Below are 16,790 nucleotides of genomic sequence, written 5' to 3'. Positions count from 1 at the left end.
CCCCTCTCCAGTGACCCCTCCAGCCCGCCCACTCCCCCACCCCCATTGGGAACCGAAAAATATGAGTGGAGCAAGTTTTAAGTTCAGTTTCAGAAACTGTTGAGCCATTTCAACAAAAATTGTCCATACTTATCAAAGAGGAGAAACTGTGTCTAGCTCAACTATACAGTGGGGGTGAGACTGACCTCTTTTGGAAATCAATGCCAAAGAACAGTCAGACAAGTAGAAAAGATGTCTGCCTGCCTGGAAGGAAAATACACACAGAACGGTTATCTGCTCTCTTATGTGCAAATGCCGATGGCACTCATAAGTTAAAGTCTCATTACTGGAAAATCAAAGCTGCCCAAAAATGTGAAAGAGGACAAAAGTACATTACCTGTTCTATATAAACCTAGTAAAAATGTTTGGTTCACCAGAGAATTGTATTCAGAATGGTTCTTTCAAAATTTTGTTCCTGAGGTCAAGCATTTTCAACTTACCTTTCTAAGATTCCATGAAGAGGATATTAGAGCTTGTTACTTCTGGACAATTCCCCAGTTCACCTTTCTGCTGAATCACTAACTAGTGAGGATGGTCGAATAAAATGCATGTTCTTTCCCCACAACACTTCAACCTTTATTCAACCGATGAATCAAGGTATGATCTTAAGCTGCAAACAACCTTATAGGTGGAAGCAACTTGAAGAGAGTCTTGTAATTTTTTTAAGAAAGTGATGAGCACTGACCAGTTTGGCTTAGTGGATAGAGCATTGGCCCTCGGACTGAAGGGTCCCAGGTTCGATTCCAGTCAAGGGCATGTACCTTGGTTGTGGGCACATCCCCAGTGGGGGGTGTGGAGGAGGCAGCTGATCAATGTTTCTCTCTCATGAATGTTTCTAACTCTCTATCCCTTTCCCTTCCTCTCTGTAGAAAAATCAATAAAAATATATTTTTTAAAAATAGAAATAAAGTTTTAATCAGAAGTGCCTGCAAGCTAGATTGAAGGCTAAAAGAAAATGTTTCTAATAAATGTACTTTTAAAAAAAAATTTAATCCTCACCCAAGGATATTTTTTCCATTTTTATAGATTTTTATAGAGTGGAGAGGGAAAGATAGAAATATTGGTCAGAGAAACACATCAATTCTTTGCCTCCTGCACGAGCCCTACCCAGGGAGGAGCCTGCAACCAAGGTTATGTGCCCTTGACTGGAATCAAACGCGGTTGGTGCTCTATCCACTGAGTTAAACTGGCTAGGGCTAATAAATGTACTTTTGGTTTAACTCATCTTGCTATTCTTGAGCTCCTAACACTTAACTTAGGAAGTCTCCTAATGCTAATAAATTTGCTAGTTGGTTTCCTATAACATACATCAAGACTTTTTACATGCTTTTTTCAAATGCTTGTGAAACATTTACAAAAATTACAAGTCTTAAAACAGTGGTGATTTTGCCTATTTCAAATATGTATCAGTTGATAATTCTGTGATTATCAGTAGCAAATAACAATAGTAATGATTCAATAGTCATTTCAGAGTATGATGTTGACACCAGTAAATTCTTTCATTCTTACAATAAAAACTCTTACAATTTCTGATGAGTTTTCTTGGGAAGAAACCCCCAAACAAAATTTAATGCTTGTTTAACGTCTAGTCTCTGGAGCTAGTCTTTGTCCTCACTGCTGTCTGCCTGCTTTTAGTCTGCCTCTGCCAGGCATTTTCACATTGATTAAATGTATTACTGATTCTCCACTTAGGAGCCTTTCTGCTGGTCTCCTGTGCTACATTTACTACGTGGATGTGTAGCTATTGCTCAGGGTCAGGCCACATCTCCTTTGTACCCATTTGAACTTAGGGGGCAGGGGTGTTAATTGCATCATTCTCCTTTGGCATAAAAGCCAGTCGGAATCTGTTCTGGTTAGAGTCTGCAGTAAGGAAGGACCTCTAAGGGAAGACCTCATCAAGCCTGCCTGCAATATCAGACTGCTCCCTGAAGTTCTTCCAATGTGGTCTTACATTGATCTCAGCACCAGGGGGCTTAGAAGACAGTCCTGCAAATATTATCTGACCACAGATGGCACAAACAGTTGCATACTTTCTATGTGCTAGGCACTATGCTAAATGTTTTTTACATGCAATAATTTGTGATATCTCATGAAAGAAGGCCAAGAACCACTATGCATCTGAAATTTGCTAGAAAGGGAGCTACACTGGGACTGAGTAAAGGCTCCTATTGGAAAGCCTTTCAGTGCCAAAAGCAAATACCTGGGAGTCCTTGTTGCTATAAGCTTCAAGCTGCAATGCTCCAAGTAGGAGCAACACCAGTTGGACACGTCATAAGATTAGGAGGAGCGAGAGTGAAGGGGGAGGGGCACTTTCTATTCTTATAAGATTTAAATGCATACAGGTTGTGATCGTAACCAGAGAATGCTTATTAACATCAACTTGATACCACCCACCAATTTCATGGCATCAGCAACCACATCATCCCTGTCCCACTCCTACCACTGTGGATCCTATACTAATCTCTCAAATCCTTAACGCCCCCCCCCCACCACCACTGCCCTCTTGTGGATAAGAGAAAGGCAGAGAAATAAATAAGATTTATTTTTTTTAATATATATCCCATCGAAGGGAGAGGGAGAGTTAGAAACATCAATGAGAAAGATCAATCAGCTGCCTCCTGCACGCCCCCTATTGGGGATGCGCCCGCAACCAAGGTACATGCCCCTGACTGGAATTGAACCTGGGACCCTTCACTCTGCAGGCCGAGGCTCTATCCACTGAGCCAAACCAGTTAGGGCAAAACAAAGATTTTTAAAAATTGGCTCAGAAAACCAAGGAAGAACTCAATTCTAAACTGAGGCAGGGCTGAGGCCAGACTAATAAAAATGGGCGGGGCACATAGGGTTCTTTTTCTCACTTAAAATTGCTAATTAGATAGCTGGTTTCCAAGGGAATGTTTTGTTTCCCAAACAAGCAGCTAGTTAGATATTTTCCTGAGATGTTTTCAAGGGATCAGAATGTCCTTCTAGAATACCTCCTTGTTTTCTCTTTCCCACAGGCATACACTCCTAAAATTCCTATTCCTGATTACCCATTCTAAAATATGCTTTCTCCTAATAATTTTGCCCTTTCTCCACTAATGGGCAATAATTCAGTTATAGCAGGACCACCTTTTCCTGGGAATCATTTGTAAGACCAAAATATCCTGTCTCTGAAGAGCCTGATCTTCCTTCAGCTACTTTCCAAGAAATAAAACATTATAAACAAAAAAATCAGATACTTTCACTGCTGTACACTACAGAAGAAAACCTCAGAGACCATTATGACATCATCACCCCAAACCCACTGGGTTTGACCCTTTGTTACCATGCCACACCCTACCTCAACCTGTCTGCTGCCACCTTTGTGGGACAACTTCTCGACCAACACAGCAAGACCACAAAGAGAAAGCAGGTCCTCCAAACAGATGAACACTGGAGGCCAGGACACTTTCAATGAAGAGTCACACACTTTCATGTTTCTTGAAGGTATTTATTACCATCCATACTTCTAACAGGGAAAGGCATGATCCCTAATTTCCCTAAAATCTGTGTTTTCAAAGTCTCCTAGGGAACCCTTCTTACATAACCCTCTGAAGACTCCAGAGTTCTGTTTATCCTTCTCTGACAGAGGTGGGGGAAGTCTTGATCTCTACAGGTTAGAGTAATTCAGATTCCAGTTCCCTCTGCCAATTCCTAGGCTGACCTGCAAATTCCTTCTTACTATTTCCCTTAGGTCTCTGGGTCCTTTTTATCTGAGGTGACAATGACATTCATGGCCTGCCAATGGCCCTTCCTGTGAGGCCATTGAGGTGAACTGTGGCTTCCCTGTCAAGGCCTTTTGGAGAGCTACAACTAACCACCAGTCTTTTTTTGCCCTCAAGCTGGTTTCCCAGGAGATATAGCCCCTTTTCTTTGGTCTCAAGGGCCTCAGGAGTTCAAATACTTCTGCTGAATGTCCCACGTAAGGAAGCAGTAACAAAAAGTCATATAGTTTCCCAAAGCTGCTGGGAAAGACAAGACTAATTAAGGCATTCAAATCACCATGTGGCCAAATATACTAAGGGGGTAGGCACCATGAGACAAGGTGAATAGAGAAATCTGCCCTGAGCAGGTCACCTCAAAGACTTTTCGTCCTTACTAGTTCAGACAGAATTCCATTTTAGTTTGATGCTAGTCCTTTGCTGCCTCTGCTCCCCTGCAATGACTCGCCCCCCTGCCCCCCCACACACATACCCATCCTTGTTACTCTTTACAGTAATTACCTCAAAAACAGATGATTTCACCCAGCCCCTATGCCTCAGTGGTTGAGTGTTGACCTATGGACCAGAGGTTACAGTTAGGTTCCTGGTCAGTGCACATGCCGTGTTGTGGGCTCCATCCCCAGTGTGGGGAGAGGGGAACATGCAGGAGGCAGCCCATCAATGATTCTAATTATTGATGTTTCTCTCTCTCTCTCCTTTCCTCTCTGAAATCAATATAATAAATGTAAAAATAAAACAACACAGATGATTTTGGTCAGCAGGGCAAGAAATACCAGCTCTCAACAGCAGACCCCTCTGAATAGGCCACCTTATCTGTGGTGAAATGAAACTCCATTGTTTCTATCTGGTGTGAGTTTTCTGATGACTCATAAGGCGTGAACTCCGTGAAAAGCTTTCTCCACATTCGGAACATTTATAGGGTCTCTCTCCTGTATGGGTTCTCAGATGACGAATCCGATTGGAACTGTGAGAAAAACTGTCTCCACACTCATGACAGGTATAGGGTTTCTCTCCCGTGTGAATTCTCTGGTGCCTGATTAAGTTGGATCTATGAGAAAAGTTTTCCCCGCAAAGGGTACATTTATATGGTTTCTCTCCTGTGTGCGTTCTCTGATGTCTGGTGAGGTGCATGCCCTGCCGGAAGCTTTTCCCACAGGTCAAACATTCAAAGAGTTTCTTCTCTGTTTTGTGGGTTCCATGATTTGTAAGAAAGGAGCTGCTGTCACTCATTGCTTCCCCACACTCGGAGAAAGGGAAAAGCCTCTCTTTCTCATGAGTTCTTTCATGTATGACAAGGTGGGAACTTCGAGAGAAACTTTTTCCACACTCAGCACACTTATAGGGTCTCTCTCCTGTGTGAATTCTCTGGTGCCTAAGGAGATTGGAACTGTGAGCAAAAATCTCGCCACACTCAGGGCACTTGTAGGGCTTTTCACCGGTGTGTGTTCTCTGGTGTCTGTGGAGATTGGAGTTGCAAGAGAAGCTTTTTCCACATACATTACACTGATAGGGCTTCTCGCCTGTGTGGGTGCGTTGATGGCGAGTCAGGTGGGTATTCTGACTGAAGCTTTTTCCACATTCAAGGCACTTATGGGCCTCTTCTCCAAAATGTGCTCTGTGTAGTGATAAAAAATGTGGGCCCCCACCAAAGATTTCACCACACTCTACACCCATACACAGTCTTTCTGCTGCATGTATTCTCTGGTGCCTAATTAGATTTGAGTTACTAGAGAAATTTTTGCCACACAAGGGACATAAATGGAGCTTCTTCGGCTGCAGTTCCTTTGGCCGGCCTGCTTCTCTGCAACTTGTGGCTCCCACTATGGACTGCTCCATCTGATCCTCTGGTGGAAGCTCCCAATGCCCTTCTGCCCTGTCCCCAGGCCGTCCCTGCTCAGGACTCCAGGGCACCTCCCCTCTGGCCTGGCCAGTCAGAAGCACCTGCAGATGGATGTTCTCAGGAGAAATAGACTGAGCACTTTCTTCCCGGCTCTCAAATTTCTCTTCTGGTAAAGTGAGAGAAATCAAACCCTACATTATTTTTACCCTAAAGAAAATCCCATAATGCCCACTACTGCCAGTAGGTCAGAAGTCCAGAAAGACTGGCTGTATCTGTTTTCTATCTTCCCCATACAGGGAAAACACTCTAGAGAGGTATCTGGATAAAAGGTGGGGCCAATGGTCAGGAACCAGAGCTCAGATGAGTCTTAATTCCCTAGTAGGGGCCCCCATATCCCTCTTCAACTGAGCCTCTAGCTCTGCCCTTCAGAAATGGGTGGGATGGAGCAGGGCTGAGACTAAGATGGGAAAATGAACCCAGGAGTGAATCCTTCCTTACGTTTTGAACTCTGGGTGCCTTGCCTGCCTCACTGGGATGAAAGTGGGCAGTGGGGACACAGGACCTTCCTGGTAGCAGTGATGGACTAGCCCCACACCCCAACCCTCAAAGGCCTCACTCCCAACAAGGGGAAACTAGATGGGCAGGCTCCTCAAGTTCCTTACCTGGAGCTGGATTTCTGGGGCTCAGTCCCTCCTTGCAAATCTGGACACTGGGCTCCCATGGTTTTCTTCCTTGTTCCACCTGGATGCTCAGGGCCTCCTGATTGGGAACCTGAGATTCTGTTCACAATGAAAGATACCAATTTTTGTGTCACCACATTCCCCCACCAAGCAGAGGAAGCACAGACAGTCATGTTCCCTGTCCTCTGTGAGTAGATACAGAGGGTAAAATAAGTCTGAAATATACATTAACCTGCCAAACTGTTCCCAGTGGTTACCTCTAAAGAAAGAAATTGGGGGAAGACTATAGCTTTTTTCTTTTTACACTTTTGTAGTACTTGGGATTTTTCTGCAATGAGAATGTACCACTTTTGTAATTAAAACAACCAAACCAAAATGGTCAGAGTGGTCAGTTCCTTAAGTAATCAGTTTAATATTGTAAACGAGCCTTGACTCTTACGTATAGAGAATAGAATTTAGTCTGGGCAACTCCAGAAGAGGAAACTATAATATGATGGACAATCAGAAAAGGATCTGGAGGCTCTAAAACGACCCTGAGGTCGAAATCAAAACGTGCCATTCCTATGCTATGCTAAAAACAAAAACCTCACTCTAACTCCAGCAAACTTGGACTTTAAACAGTTTAGTTCTAAGAACTTGTGATCTGAACATCTCTTCCTATTTAGCACTCACTGAAAGAGCTGTGCTCAACTTAGGCACCAAACCACATCAGAGTAATAGGGAAGCTAGAGAAGGTCCTAATGAAGGGAAACAAACCCAGCAGTGACCCCTTTGCAGAATTAGTGCAAGTGAACTGACAGCTGTGCTTCTCTTTATAAAAACGTAACTTATGAAAACAAAGTCCAGTGTGACTCTTCTATGGTGTGTGTCAATGTAGCCATAATTGTAACGGACACATTGCTGTCTTAGGTTGTTTTTAAAGACTTCCCTCAACTTTTATTATGAGAATTTTCTTACATACTTAAAAGTTGAAGGAATTAAATAATACCTCTACACTCTTCACCTAAATCCTGAGTTTCTGTGCACTCTCCATCTAAAAAACTGTTGGGATTTTTTGGTCATATTTCATAGGCATCATTTAAAATCTTGCATAATAGGTCAACACACAGGTGCACCTTAATTTACACTTGATTCATTTAGCTCCAGTTTTGAATATATATCATTTCCAAATTTCCATAAGGTCCTCCCTACTTCCTGAATTTTTAATTTTAAGGGCTGGGAGAGCTGCTAAGCTGGAATGCTGGTGCCACTGCCCCTGAAATTTGTGTCTTTGGGGAAGGGCCTAGAAATACTAATGAAGTATAGAAAACACAAGTGAGATCAGAAGAGTAAGCATTTCAAAATTGCAAGTCATCAAGAACTTTATAGTTCCACAGCATCCTAGGACATTGAGAATGTGTCATGCTTGGAAGGGGGTCAGTCACTGGATTTGATTTTGTTCTATTTGTTCTGCCTTGGGAAGACCATTATAGCTCTGACTCCTTGCCTTCAGCTCTGGCATCGGGGGGCCTTTAAGTGTGCCAAATGTGCCACGTCCGTTCAACCAATCAAAGCGTAATATGCTAATGATATGCTAAGGCCACTCAACTGCTTGCTATGCTGTACTGACCACTAGGGGGCAGATGCTCCAACTGGTAGGCTAGCTCGCTGCTGGGGTCCAGCTGATCCCAACTGAGACAGAGTGAGACTGGACAGACTCGCCCTGGAGCCCTCCCACAGTCCCACCCCTGCTGGTCAACCTCCCGTGTCCCTTCCCCGATCGTGCATTGGTGGGATCCCTTGGCCTGGCCTGTGCCCTCTTGCAATCCAGGACCCCTCAGGGGATGTCAGAGAGCCAGTTTTGGCCTGATCCCGTGGGCCAGGCCGAGGGAACCCACTGGTGCATGAATTCATGCACCGGGCCTCTAGTTTTAGAATAAGGGAGTCCTTTTGAAAAAATTAGGAACTTATGTCCAGGAGGTGAGTGGCTAAGACATAGGAACCTAGTCAGAAATGACTCAGTCTTCATCCCTAGAAAAGAAGTCCTTACCCAGTGAGTCCACATTCTCATAACTCTCCTGCACCGTGTCCCTGGAGAGGGCCCTCTTACTAGGATCCTGATGCCCCCACTTCTCCTGGGAGATGTACATAGCCACGTCCTCTAAGCTCTCAGGCAACTGAAACAGCACAAGATCTCCTTTAGCCCCTGAGGCACCAAGAACAATTCAAGCAAAGTCAAGGGTTAAAGGGGCAAAACCCAGGAGTGCCCAGAACACATTTCATGGGGAGTGAGGTGAGGCCTAGGAGTGAGGTGAGATGGAGGCATATAAAGAAAGCCGGGGAGACACATTGGTGAGGAAGTAAGGGTCCTCTCCAAGTGACCAAAGGACCCCACCACCACAAGAGCAACACAGTGTGTACGGGGATGTGTGTGTGTGTGTGTGTGTGTGTGTGTGTGTGTGTGCTGAGGGAAGACATTGGGAACTTCCACATCACCTGGGGCCCAGTCATCTTGTCTTCCATGTTTCCTTCGGGAGGAAAGAGAGAAAGCCAGGGAGCAGATAATGCTGAAGGTGACAGAAATCATGATGAGAATGGCATTCCTAATTCTTGGCAACCCAAGGATTATAACACAGTATCCATTCCCCATCACCCAGTCTGCTCTGAGGACTGAACACTGAACAAAAGAAGGCAACACAAGCACAATTAAGCTACATCCAAAATGACATCCTAAATGCAGGGGTGGGAATAAGGAATATCACTAGTCTGTCTGCAGCATTCAAGCCCTCAATCATTCATCTAGCTCTAAAAGTCTCTGTTCTGCATACAAAAGAGCAAAGAAATCTCCCTCCTCCTCCCACTTCCAGAAGAACCCAACCACCACTTCTAGATCTTTCCCTCCATTCTGGGAACCCTGAGCCAGAAATTCCCTCTCCCTGGCATAGGTGCTTCATCCTGCTGTCAAAGGCAAACCCGAAGCCCCTTCTCCCTCCCACCTACCCAGATAACTGTTCCTCACCCCTCTCCTTTACAGCCTGGGGGTCCCTTTTAGGGCTGGGGCCTAGCAGCTCCTGCAGCCTGGGACCAGGGCTTCGCTCAGTCTCCATTGGCTCCAGCTTGAAGCTCGGTGACTTTCGTGCTGTTTCCAGAGACAAAGGCTCCTCCAAAAGCACTTCTGTTCCCCGCCCATGGTTTGTGACCTGGGAACCAACCCACATTACTCATCATCACAACAGGGCCCCACAAGAAGGGAAATTAGTACAGAATTCTGAGGGCAAACCTTCAACAGGGAACCACTGGTACATACCTTTGGACCCAGCTAGAGAGAAGGATGGTTTCCACTACAGGGTTTTCTGATCCCAAGTGCATGAGAGAAAATGGGGATGGAGGGATGGGGTGGGGAGAAGAGTCCACTCCGTGAGCACACCTGCCCACATAGCTCCTCTGGACACACCTTACTCCCTCTAGATTCCCCCTACCTTTTCTAGATGCTCCCTTTCCTCACTACTGGATAAGTTAAACTTGGGTGGCTCTGGGGGCACACGTGCCCTCAGAGTCTCAGTGACAAACTGGTTTTCTAAGTCCACAATTAACTCCCACCCAGCTCTGTATAGGAGACCAGACTTCAGACCCTAATATAACAAGAGCTAACAGCTATTAAGCACTAACTACGAGCCAGTAGTGTGATCAAAACTACATGGCCCTGACCAGATGCCTCAGTTGGTTGGAGCAGTGGTCGCCAACCGGTGGTCCGCTGAGGTCCGAAAGGTTGACGACTGCTGGGTTGCAGTGTCATCCCGATATGCCAAAGTTTCTGGTTCCATCCCCAGTCAGGGGACATACAAGAATCAACCAGTGAAGGCATAAATAAGTGGAACAACAAATCGATATCTCTCTCTTCTTTCCTTTCTTTCTCTCCAAAATCAATTTTTTTAAAAACGTATGTCTGAATGTAACAACTTGCTTGAGCGCTTTTCACCAAGCAAAATAAAAAATATTGGTAAAAGTGTGATTCAGAAAGTAGTGTGACTGTTTAAAGCAGCGATTTTCAATGGTATGCTGCAAGAATTTGGAGGGGAGGGGACACACTACATACTGCTCTCCCTCTAACCCTAAAAGCAATACCAGGAAGGTATTCTACCATTCACACTTGACCAATGACGTATCTGAGACTAATAAAGGCTAACTTGCCCAAAGTCACAACGCTAGTAGGAAACAAGAGTGACGATTTAAACCCTGCAAACTAAGTTTGGGGCTCCCACTAATGCAGAGACACTGCCTCCATATGGAAACAGGGCACTTTGCTACTCACTCTGTTCATTGGGTAAAATCTGGAAGATGACTATTCCTGACTGAACTACAACAAGGCCTCTGGCCCATTTAAGGTCTATTCAGGGAAACCAAGTAAATAGGGAAGTGGGCCGGCACGCTGTCCCAGTCCTAGGGTCAAACAAACCGCGGATACAACAGCGCTTTTTCTCACCTGCTGCCTCAGTTTCCCAAGCTCTCTCTGCATATCTTCTACAAGGGTCACTGCTTCCTCGCCGCTCTCCGGGTGCAGCTCCTGCACCCTGCTCTGGATCTCCTGGGGCAGGATGATTAGAAACTGCTCCAGCACCAGCAGCTCCAGGATCTGCTCCTTGGTGCGCATCTCAGGCCGCAGCCATCCATGGCAAAGTTCCTGGAGCCGGCTGAGGGCTTCCCGGGGCCCAGCGGCCTCTTGGAAGCGGAACCGTCTGAAGAGCAGGTGGGAGGCCTCCGGGCTGGGCCCCGGGTCCGGCGGGAGCAGCTCCTGGCTCCAGGCGCAGTCCTCCTCCAGTTTCACTATCAGGAGCCCTTCCCGATCCTGGGAGCCCGGGCCCGACGCCATCGTCAGGCCCCCGGAGTGCCCTGCCCGGGAAACCAGCGGTGCCCGCCTGGAAAGGAGCCCCCAGCCTCGCACAGGGATGGCCGGTGTCAGCAGAAGCCCGAGGACCCTGGGCTTCAGGTCGCGGCCGAAGAGCCCGCTCTAGCCCGGCCACAGCCGCCTCCGGCGCCTTGGCGCCTCAGTCGGTGCCAGAGGCCGCCGCGCCAGCCCTGGGCCCAGCCCTCCCCAGGGCCTCCCTAGGCACGGACCTGGGCGCCGCGCTTCTCGCCGCGTCGCGAACTCACGCAGAACTCCGAGCTCCGCTCCCCCGCCGGAAGTCTCCGCGCGAGAGTTAGGCGTCCACGGCCAACGGCGCCAGCTGGGGACCCACCTCCAGGTGACGTTCTGCGAACTACAGCGCCCATTGGTCCAGACCTCGCCACGGATTCACCGCCGACCAACCAGGGAGGGAGATTCATCTGCCGGGACGGGACGAGCGAGGGGCCAATTCAAGGCGAGAGGCGGAGTCATCCGACAAGCCCCGACACCCTGGAGGTTCCAAGGGAGACGTTAGGTTCGCTAAATAGATTTATAAAAAATGGTCCTAAAGCGGGCGTGACCGGCGGGCCACCTGGGCCCGAATCCCCCGGAAAGTTTACTGAGATACAAACCCTCGAGCCACGCGAGATTCAGTGCGTCAGAGTGTCGGGGTGGCTCGGAAATCTGAATTGTTAACACCCCCGCCCCCCCCCACTCCCCGAAATTCTTCACCCATAAGCCTATTTGAGAGTCATTGTCCCACTCATGACGGATTAAAGGCGGTCTCCGGCAGTTCAGGGCTGCAGGAGAGGGAGCCATGGCGGTCAGCGGCACCGGAGGCTCCCGAGCCGGTGTCCACGAGCCTGCTCGGCCTCTCGGGTGAGCCAGAGGTTTTTAAAGGACTCGGTGGGCTGTTCTGGTAGGGAACTCTCTGGGCAGGTCTGGATCCCGGGAAATTCCAGAGGGGAAAGATAATGACTTAGCAAGTGGAATGTGGTCTTAGCAAGTGGAATATGGTCTAAGTCAGTGGTTGGTAAACCGAGGCTCACGAGCCACATGCGGCTCTTTGGCCCCTTGAGTGTGGCTCTTGCAGAAAATATCACGTGGGGCGTGAAACTTCGTGGCCCATGCGCAGAAGTCGGTTTGGCCTGGGCCAGTCTATTTTGAAGAAGTGGCGTTAGAAGAAGTGGGGGGGTGTCGGTTGGTGGGGCGACGGGAGACGCTGCTGCAGGCGGCTTCGGTGGGATACGCAGTGGGGGAGAGGGACATTGTTTTGAGGTACGTTTGCTGAGGTCGACCCCTTCCAACTCTCCCATCCTCACTCATGTATCTGAAACAAGTATACAAGACAAGTGTGGATGGGAGAGTTGGAAGGGGGTCAACCTCAATTAGATTGGGGAAGTTTTTAGCAAAGGCCAGCTTAGGAGTACCCTAATGAAGTTAATAACATGTACCTACCTATATAGTTTAAGTTTACAAAATTTGGCTCTCAAAAGAAATTTCAATCGTTGTACCCTGATATTTGCCTCTGTTGACTAATGAGTTTGCCGACCACTGGGCTAAGTGAAAGGGAATGTTGGTTGTGAAGTGTTCCAAAGGTCAGTCCCCAGTGGAGGGGATATAAATCCAATTATTTGATCAGACCTAACAAACACAAGTACCTGAGGCATCAAGCACAGCATATGGGCGAAGTGAGAAGCCCTTTGGACAAGGCCACTGAGGCACTCTGCACTGGGGAACGATGACTGGGCCTGTGTGTATGACTTTCAAGACCTGCAACCCAAGGTCGCACATGGAGGACACCAGTACAAGGCTGGCAGTGAGTGAGATGAGCAAGAGCGACACCAGGACGTGAGAGTGGAGGTGGGGGTTGGTCTCTCAGACTGTGGGGGGTCACTGTTCATCCCCATCACCACTTGACCTTGACTCTGTGGAACTAAATTGGAGGATTGCTGGACTTTGCAATTCTCATAGAATTCCTCTCTTTGGACTAAATAAATCCCTAGGACTCTTGGACAATTCGTGGAGAGAGTGGGGCAGCCCCAGGAGAGAATGAAATTCTGCTCATGAGAGAATGTGGTGCTTGAGTGATTCATTAGAGAAACAAAGCAGATATGTCTACAATGTCCACCATCCTGATGAAATAGATCATACTCCTTACCATGGACTCATGAAGCATTTATAACATCTGCTATTTTGCCAGGCCCTTTTTTTCTGGACACTGACTATCCCAAGATGGATAAAATAAAGGTCTAACCTCTAATGAACTCAAAATATTTCTTGGGTAAGATAGTCTAGTAAACAGTAAAACAGAATAGGACAAATACAGGGATAGAGGCTTATCTCCTAGTTGTGTGTGTTTGGGAGGGGACAATAAACAAAGAACAAATAAAATATGTAGCATGTTCCATAGCAATCAATGTCCTGGAAGAAGAGAAAGCAAGAAAAGAAGCAATGTGGGAGGGGAACACTGCTCTTGTAAACAGGATGGTGACATGGTCATATTTGAGCAAAGACCTGTAGGAAGTGAGGGCGTGAGCCATGCAGTCATGTGGGGGAAGAGGAAGCTGCAGTGCAAAGGCCCTGGGGCAGGAGCATGCCTATTGTGTTCCACAAGACAGCTGGAAGCCAAAGTGGCTGAGCACAGGGAGCAAGGAGAGGAGAGGTAAGAAGGAAGGCCAGAAAGGTCATGTCATTTCCTCTAAGTAAAGTAAGGAGTCATGAGAGGGTTTTGAATAGAAGAATGACATGATGTGACTTAGGTTTTAAGAGAACCACTCTGGCTGCTGTGCTGAGAATGGACTGGTAAGAGCAACGACAGAAGCAGGGGGACCAGGTAGGAGGCTATCATAGAAATCCAAGAGAAAGAGGGGAGTGGCTTGGACCAGCGTGAAAAGAAGTAGCCATTTTTGCACATGATTTGAAGATACAATAGAACCAATAGGATTTTCTGATGGTTTGAATTTAGAGAAAAAGAAGAGTCAAGGAGGATTCCACATTTTTGTTGTTGGTTTTTTTTAAAAATCAAGCTTATGGAGTAGTTTACATACAGTAAAATTCACCATTTTTAGTGTATAGTTCTTTAAGTTTTGACAAATGCATTCAGTTACATAACTACCACCTAAGTCATGATAAAGAGCCAATTCCATCACTATAAAGAAAATCCCCCATGCTCCTTTGTGGCCAATCCTTCCCCCATTCCAACCCCTGGCAATCACCCATCTGCTCTCTGTCCCTACAGTTTTGCCTTTTCCACAATATCATATACTAGTAAATGGAATCATACAGTATGTACCCTCTTAAGTTTGACTTCTTCTCCTGCATTCAAGTCTAGAAGGAGGAGGAAGGTGGGACAGGCTAATGTCCCTTTTATCAGGAAAAAACAGCTTCCCAAGAAACCACCCATCAGAAATCTGCTTTCATCTCATTGGCCAACACTCAGTCCCATAGGCACTGGTGACCTTGCCAGAGATTGTAGGAGGGAGTATTTAACTTTTCTAATCTCTAAGGTGGAGGAAGCAGAGGATGGGGATCGGAATGGGTGTTGGCCGAGCCAACCAAAAAAGTCTGCCACCTAGGGGAATGTTCTGGGATTAAATGTGTTTTTTCACACTGTTCTGGATGCAGAGTGGAAGAGTTGGGAGGTCCCAGGCTGGGAAGAGAGAAGTCTCCTTGATGGTTAAAGAATTAAGGAAGGAGCCTGTGAAGAAGCAATAGCCAGACCTCACAGCCTGCAGCTAAGTCAGCTTCTGCTGTAATGACATTTGTCACTGGTGTCTCCACTCCTGCCCTTGGGAAGGTAAGAAGGACTCTATAAAGGGCTGTTCATTGTGGGAGGTTAAATGTGAGTGGAGGCATCTTCCTGGATGGGCATATTGGCCCTATTCCCACTGGAGGAGCCTCCTCCTGGAGGGAACAACTGGAAGGGTCTTGTCTGCAGCTTCCAGAGGCTGCAGAGGGTATCTATGGAGCCAAAGCAGTGAGGCCTTCCGCCCCCCCCCCCCCCAAGAGTGGCCTAGATTTGGGGCATGTTCCGGGGCCCACCTCCAACCAAGGAGCAAAGGGGCTCCTCTGTGGTATGGACCCTGCCAGGGCAGGGCTGACTACATTTCCACCTCCTGGACCCCCATCCTGATTGGGAAGGGGCAGTCATGCGGAATCCTGTCAAACTTTGAAGCACCTGCTCCCCGCTGAGGGCCCAGCCTGTCTCAGGTTCCTCAGATGGGCAGAAGGGTGCCCTCAGGGTCAGGGGCTTCCTAGAGGCTGATCATCCAACTCAGAGAAAACCCAGCTCACCCAGGAGCATCCTGCTATTCATGGGGCAGCTTCCCCATCCTGGCAGATATTTCTAGGCATCCCTTTCTCAAAGGCTTTTGTCAGCATGTCACTTTAAGGAGCTCATCTGTTTACTGAATGGGAGGGAGGAGGGTAAGGAGACCAGAGTGCCAGGTAAAGAGAGGACTAGGTCACAAAGGGGAGGTCCTGGGATTCAGCTGCCACCCACTCACTCCCCAGGCTGGCTTCCAGGTGAGCAGGAGGCCAGTGTAGCATGTGTTTGTTTATTTTAACAAAACCAACCCCACAACATTTCGTGGGATCTGGTAATAACCTAAGGGTGATCAAAACAAGAGGAACAAATGTTTTAGAAAAGTAGTTCCAATAAAGGGTACCAACCAACCGACAAACACCTGCACTCCGCTCTCAAAAACTCACTTCACTGCCTGGTTCTGGTCCGAGGCACTCCTCGCTGTTAGCGTGACTGGCCCTAGTTGTTTTCTTGACTTGGCTTTAGAGTGAATCTCTTTTGCATGAACTATTCCAGGGAAGCCCAGGTGGACTAGGTGGGGAGGGGAGGGGAGGGGAGGGGGAAAAGGGCTCGTCCAGGAGGAAGGAGGCCTAGCCGCAGAAGAACGGACAGTGGAAAAGGCCATCCTAAGGGAACAAGAGTGTTAGCTGGGTCCCCCCAGGGCAGGAAGCCAGGCGACTCCTGTGGCTTGGGACATTGCGCTCACCCCACCCCTGTGGGTGCAGGCAGGTGACTCAAGCCCAAGATGAGGCAGGGCCTGAAGCCCTGCTGTCTCATTGTTGTGCTCCTTCCTCCACAGGGAGGTTCACGGAATCAGCTGTGAGTCACTGGTGAGTCAGCTCCTGGGGGTGCAGGCATGGCTGCCTCAGCTCAAACCCGGGAGACAGGCCTCTGGGCGCAGGGGGCGTGGTTTCTCCCACCAGCCCTGTTTTGGAAACCCAATCGGCAGGGCCCTGCAGCCACCAAACCCTTGGGGTGCTTTCATGTGGCAGAGCTGGGTCTCCTGCCTTCTCTCTATAAAAGGACAGTGCAAAGGTCGGGGGTCAGGATGTTGAACCCCAGGTGGACCCCTGCTCCCCAATGTCCCCATACAAGGGGGAAAAAACAGGATCTGGGGAATAAATAATTTATTGAAATTGGGGGAATAAATAAAATATGCGAGCGGATTACAAATAACTGTAAAAATCATTAACATATATACACAAAGGCGCTCCCGGCCCCAGGGGTGGAGCCTGAGCCCGGGGGCGGGGCGAGGGCGGGGCCTCCCAGCGGAGGCCGGGCGCCCGGGAGAGGTAGACGGCTTATTTACAGCGGAGGA

At 47.8% G+C, this 16,790-nt stretch overlaps 1 protein-coding gene across 6 annotated transcripts in view; it reads right to left on the bottom strand.

The window, feature by feature from the left end:
* Positions 1–12,048, bottom strand: part of ZNF263 (zinc finger protein 263) — a 29,129-nt gene extending 17,081 nt beyond the window's left edge. Inside the window, exons 1-7 of one of the 6 annotated variants that reach the window (XM_006757850.2) lie at positions 11,799–12,048; positions 10,765–11,676; positions 9,301–9,481; positions 8,778–8,848; positions 8,332–8,458; positions 6,285–6,401; positions 4,455–5,788 (exon numbers count right to left, since the gene is read on the bottom strand). In XM_006757850.2, coding sequence (XP_006757913.1) covers positions 4,623–5,788; positions 6,285–6,401; positions 8,332–8,458; positions 8,778–8,848; positions 9,301–9,481; positions 10,765–11,151 — 2,049 coding nt within the window. In that variant the 5' untranslated portion in view covers positions 11,152–11,676; positions 11,799–12,048 and the 3' untranslated portion in view covers positions 4,455–4,622. Of the gene's footprint in view, positions 1–3,490; positions 4,338–4,454; positions 5,789–6,284; positions 6,402–8,331; positions 8,459–8,777; positions 8,849–9,300; positions 9,482–10,764 lie in introns of those variants that run through there. The other 5 variants (XM_015560112.1, XM_015560111.1, XM_015560113.1 and 2 more) reach the window with 5 other exon arrangements.
* Positions 12,049–16,790: the final 4,742 nt, after the last annotated feature.

Source organism: Myotis davidii, unplaced genomic scaffold (assembly GCF_000327345.1).
Source record: "Myotis davidii unplaced genomic scaffold, ASM32734v1 scaffold555, whole genome shotgun sequence".
NCBI lineage: Eukaryota > Metazoa > Chordata > Mammalia > Chiroptera > Vespertilionidae > Myotis > Myotis davidii.
This window is presented reverse-complemented; position numbering and strand designations above follow the sequence as displayed.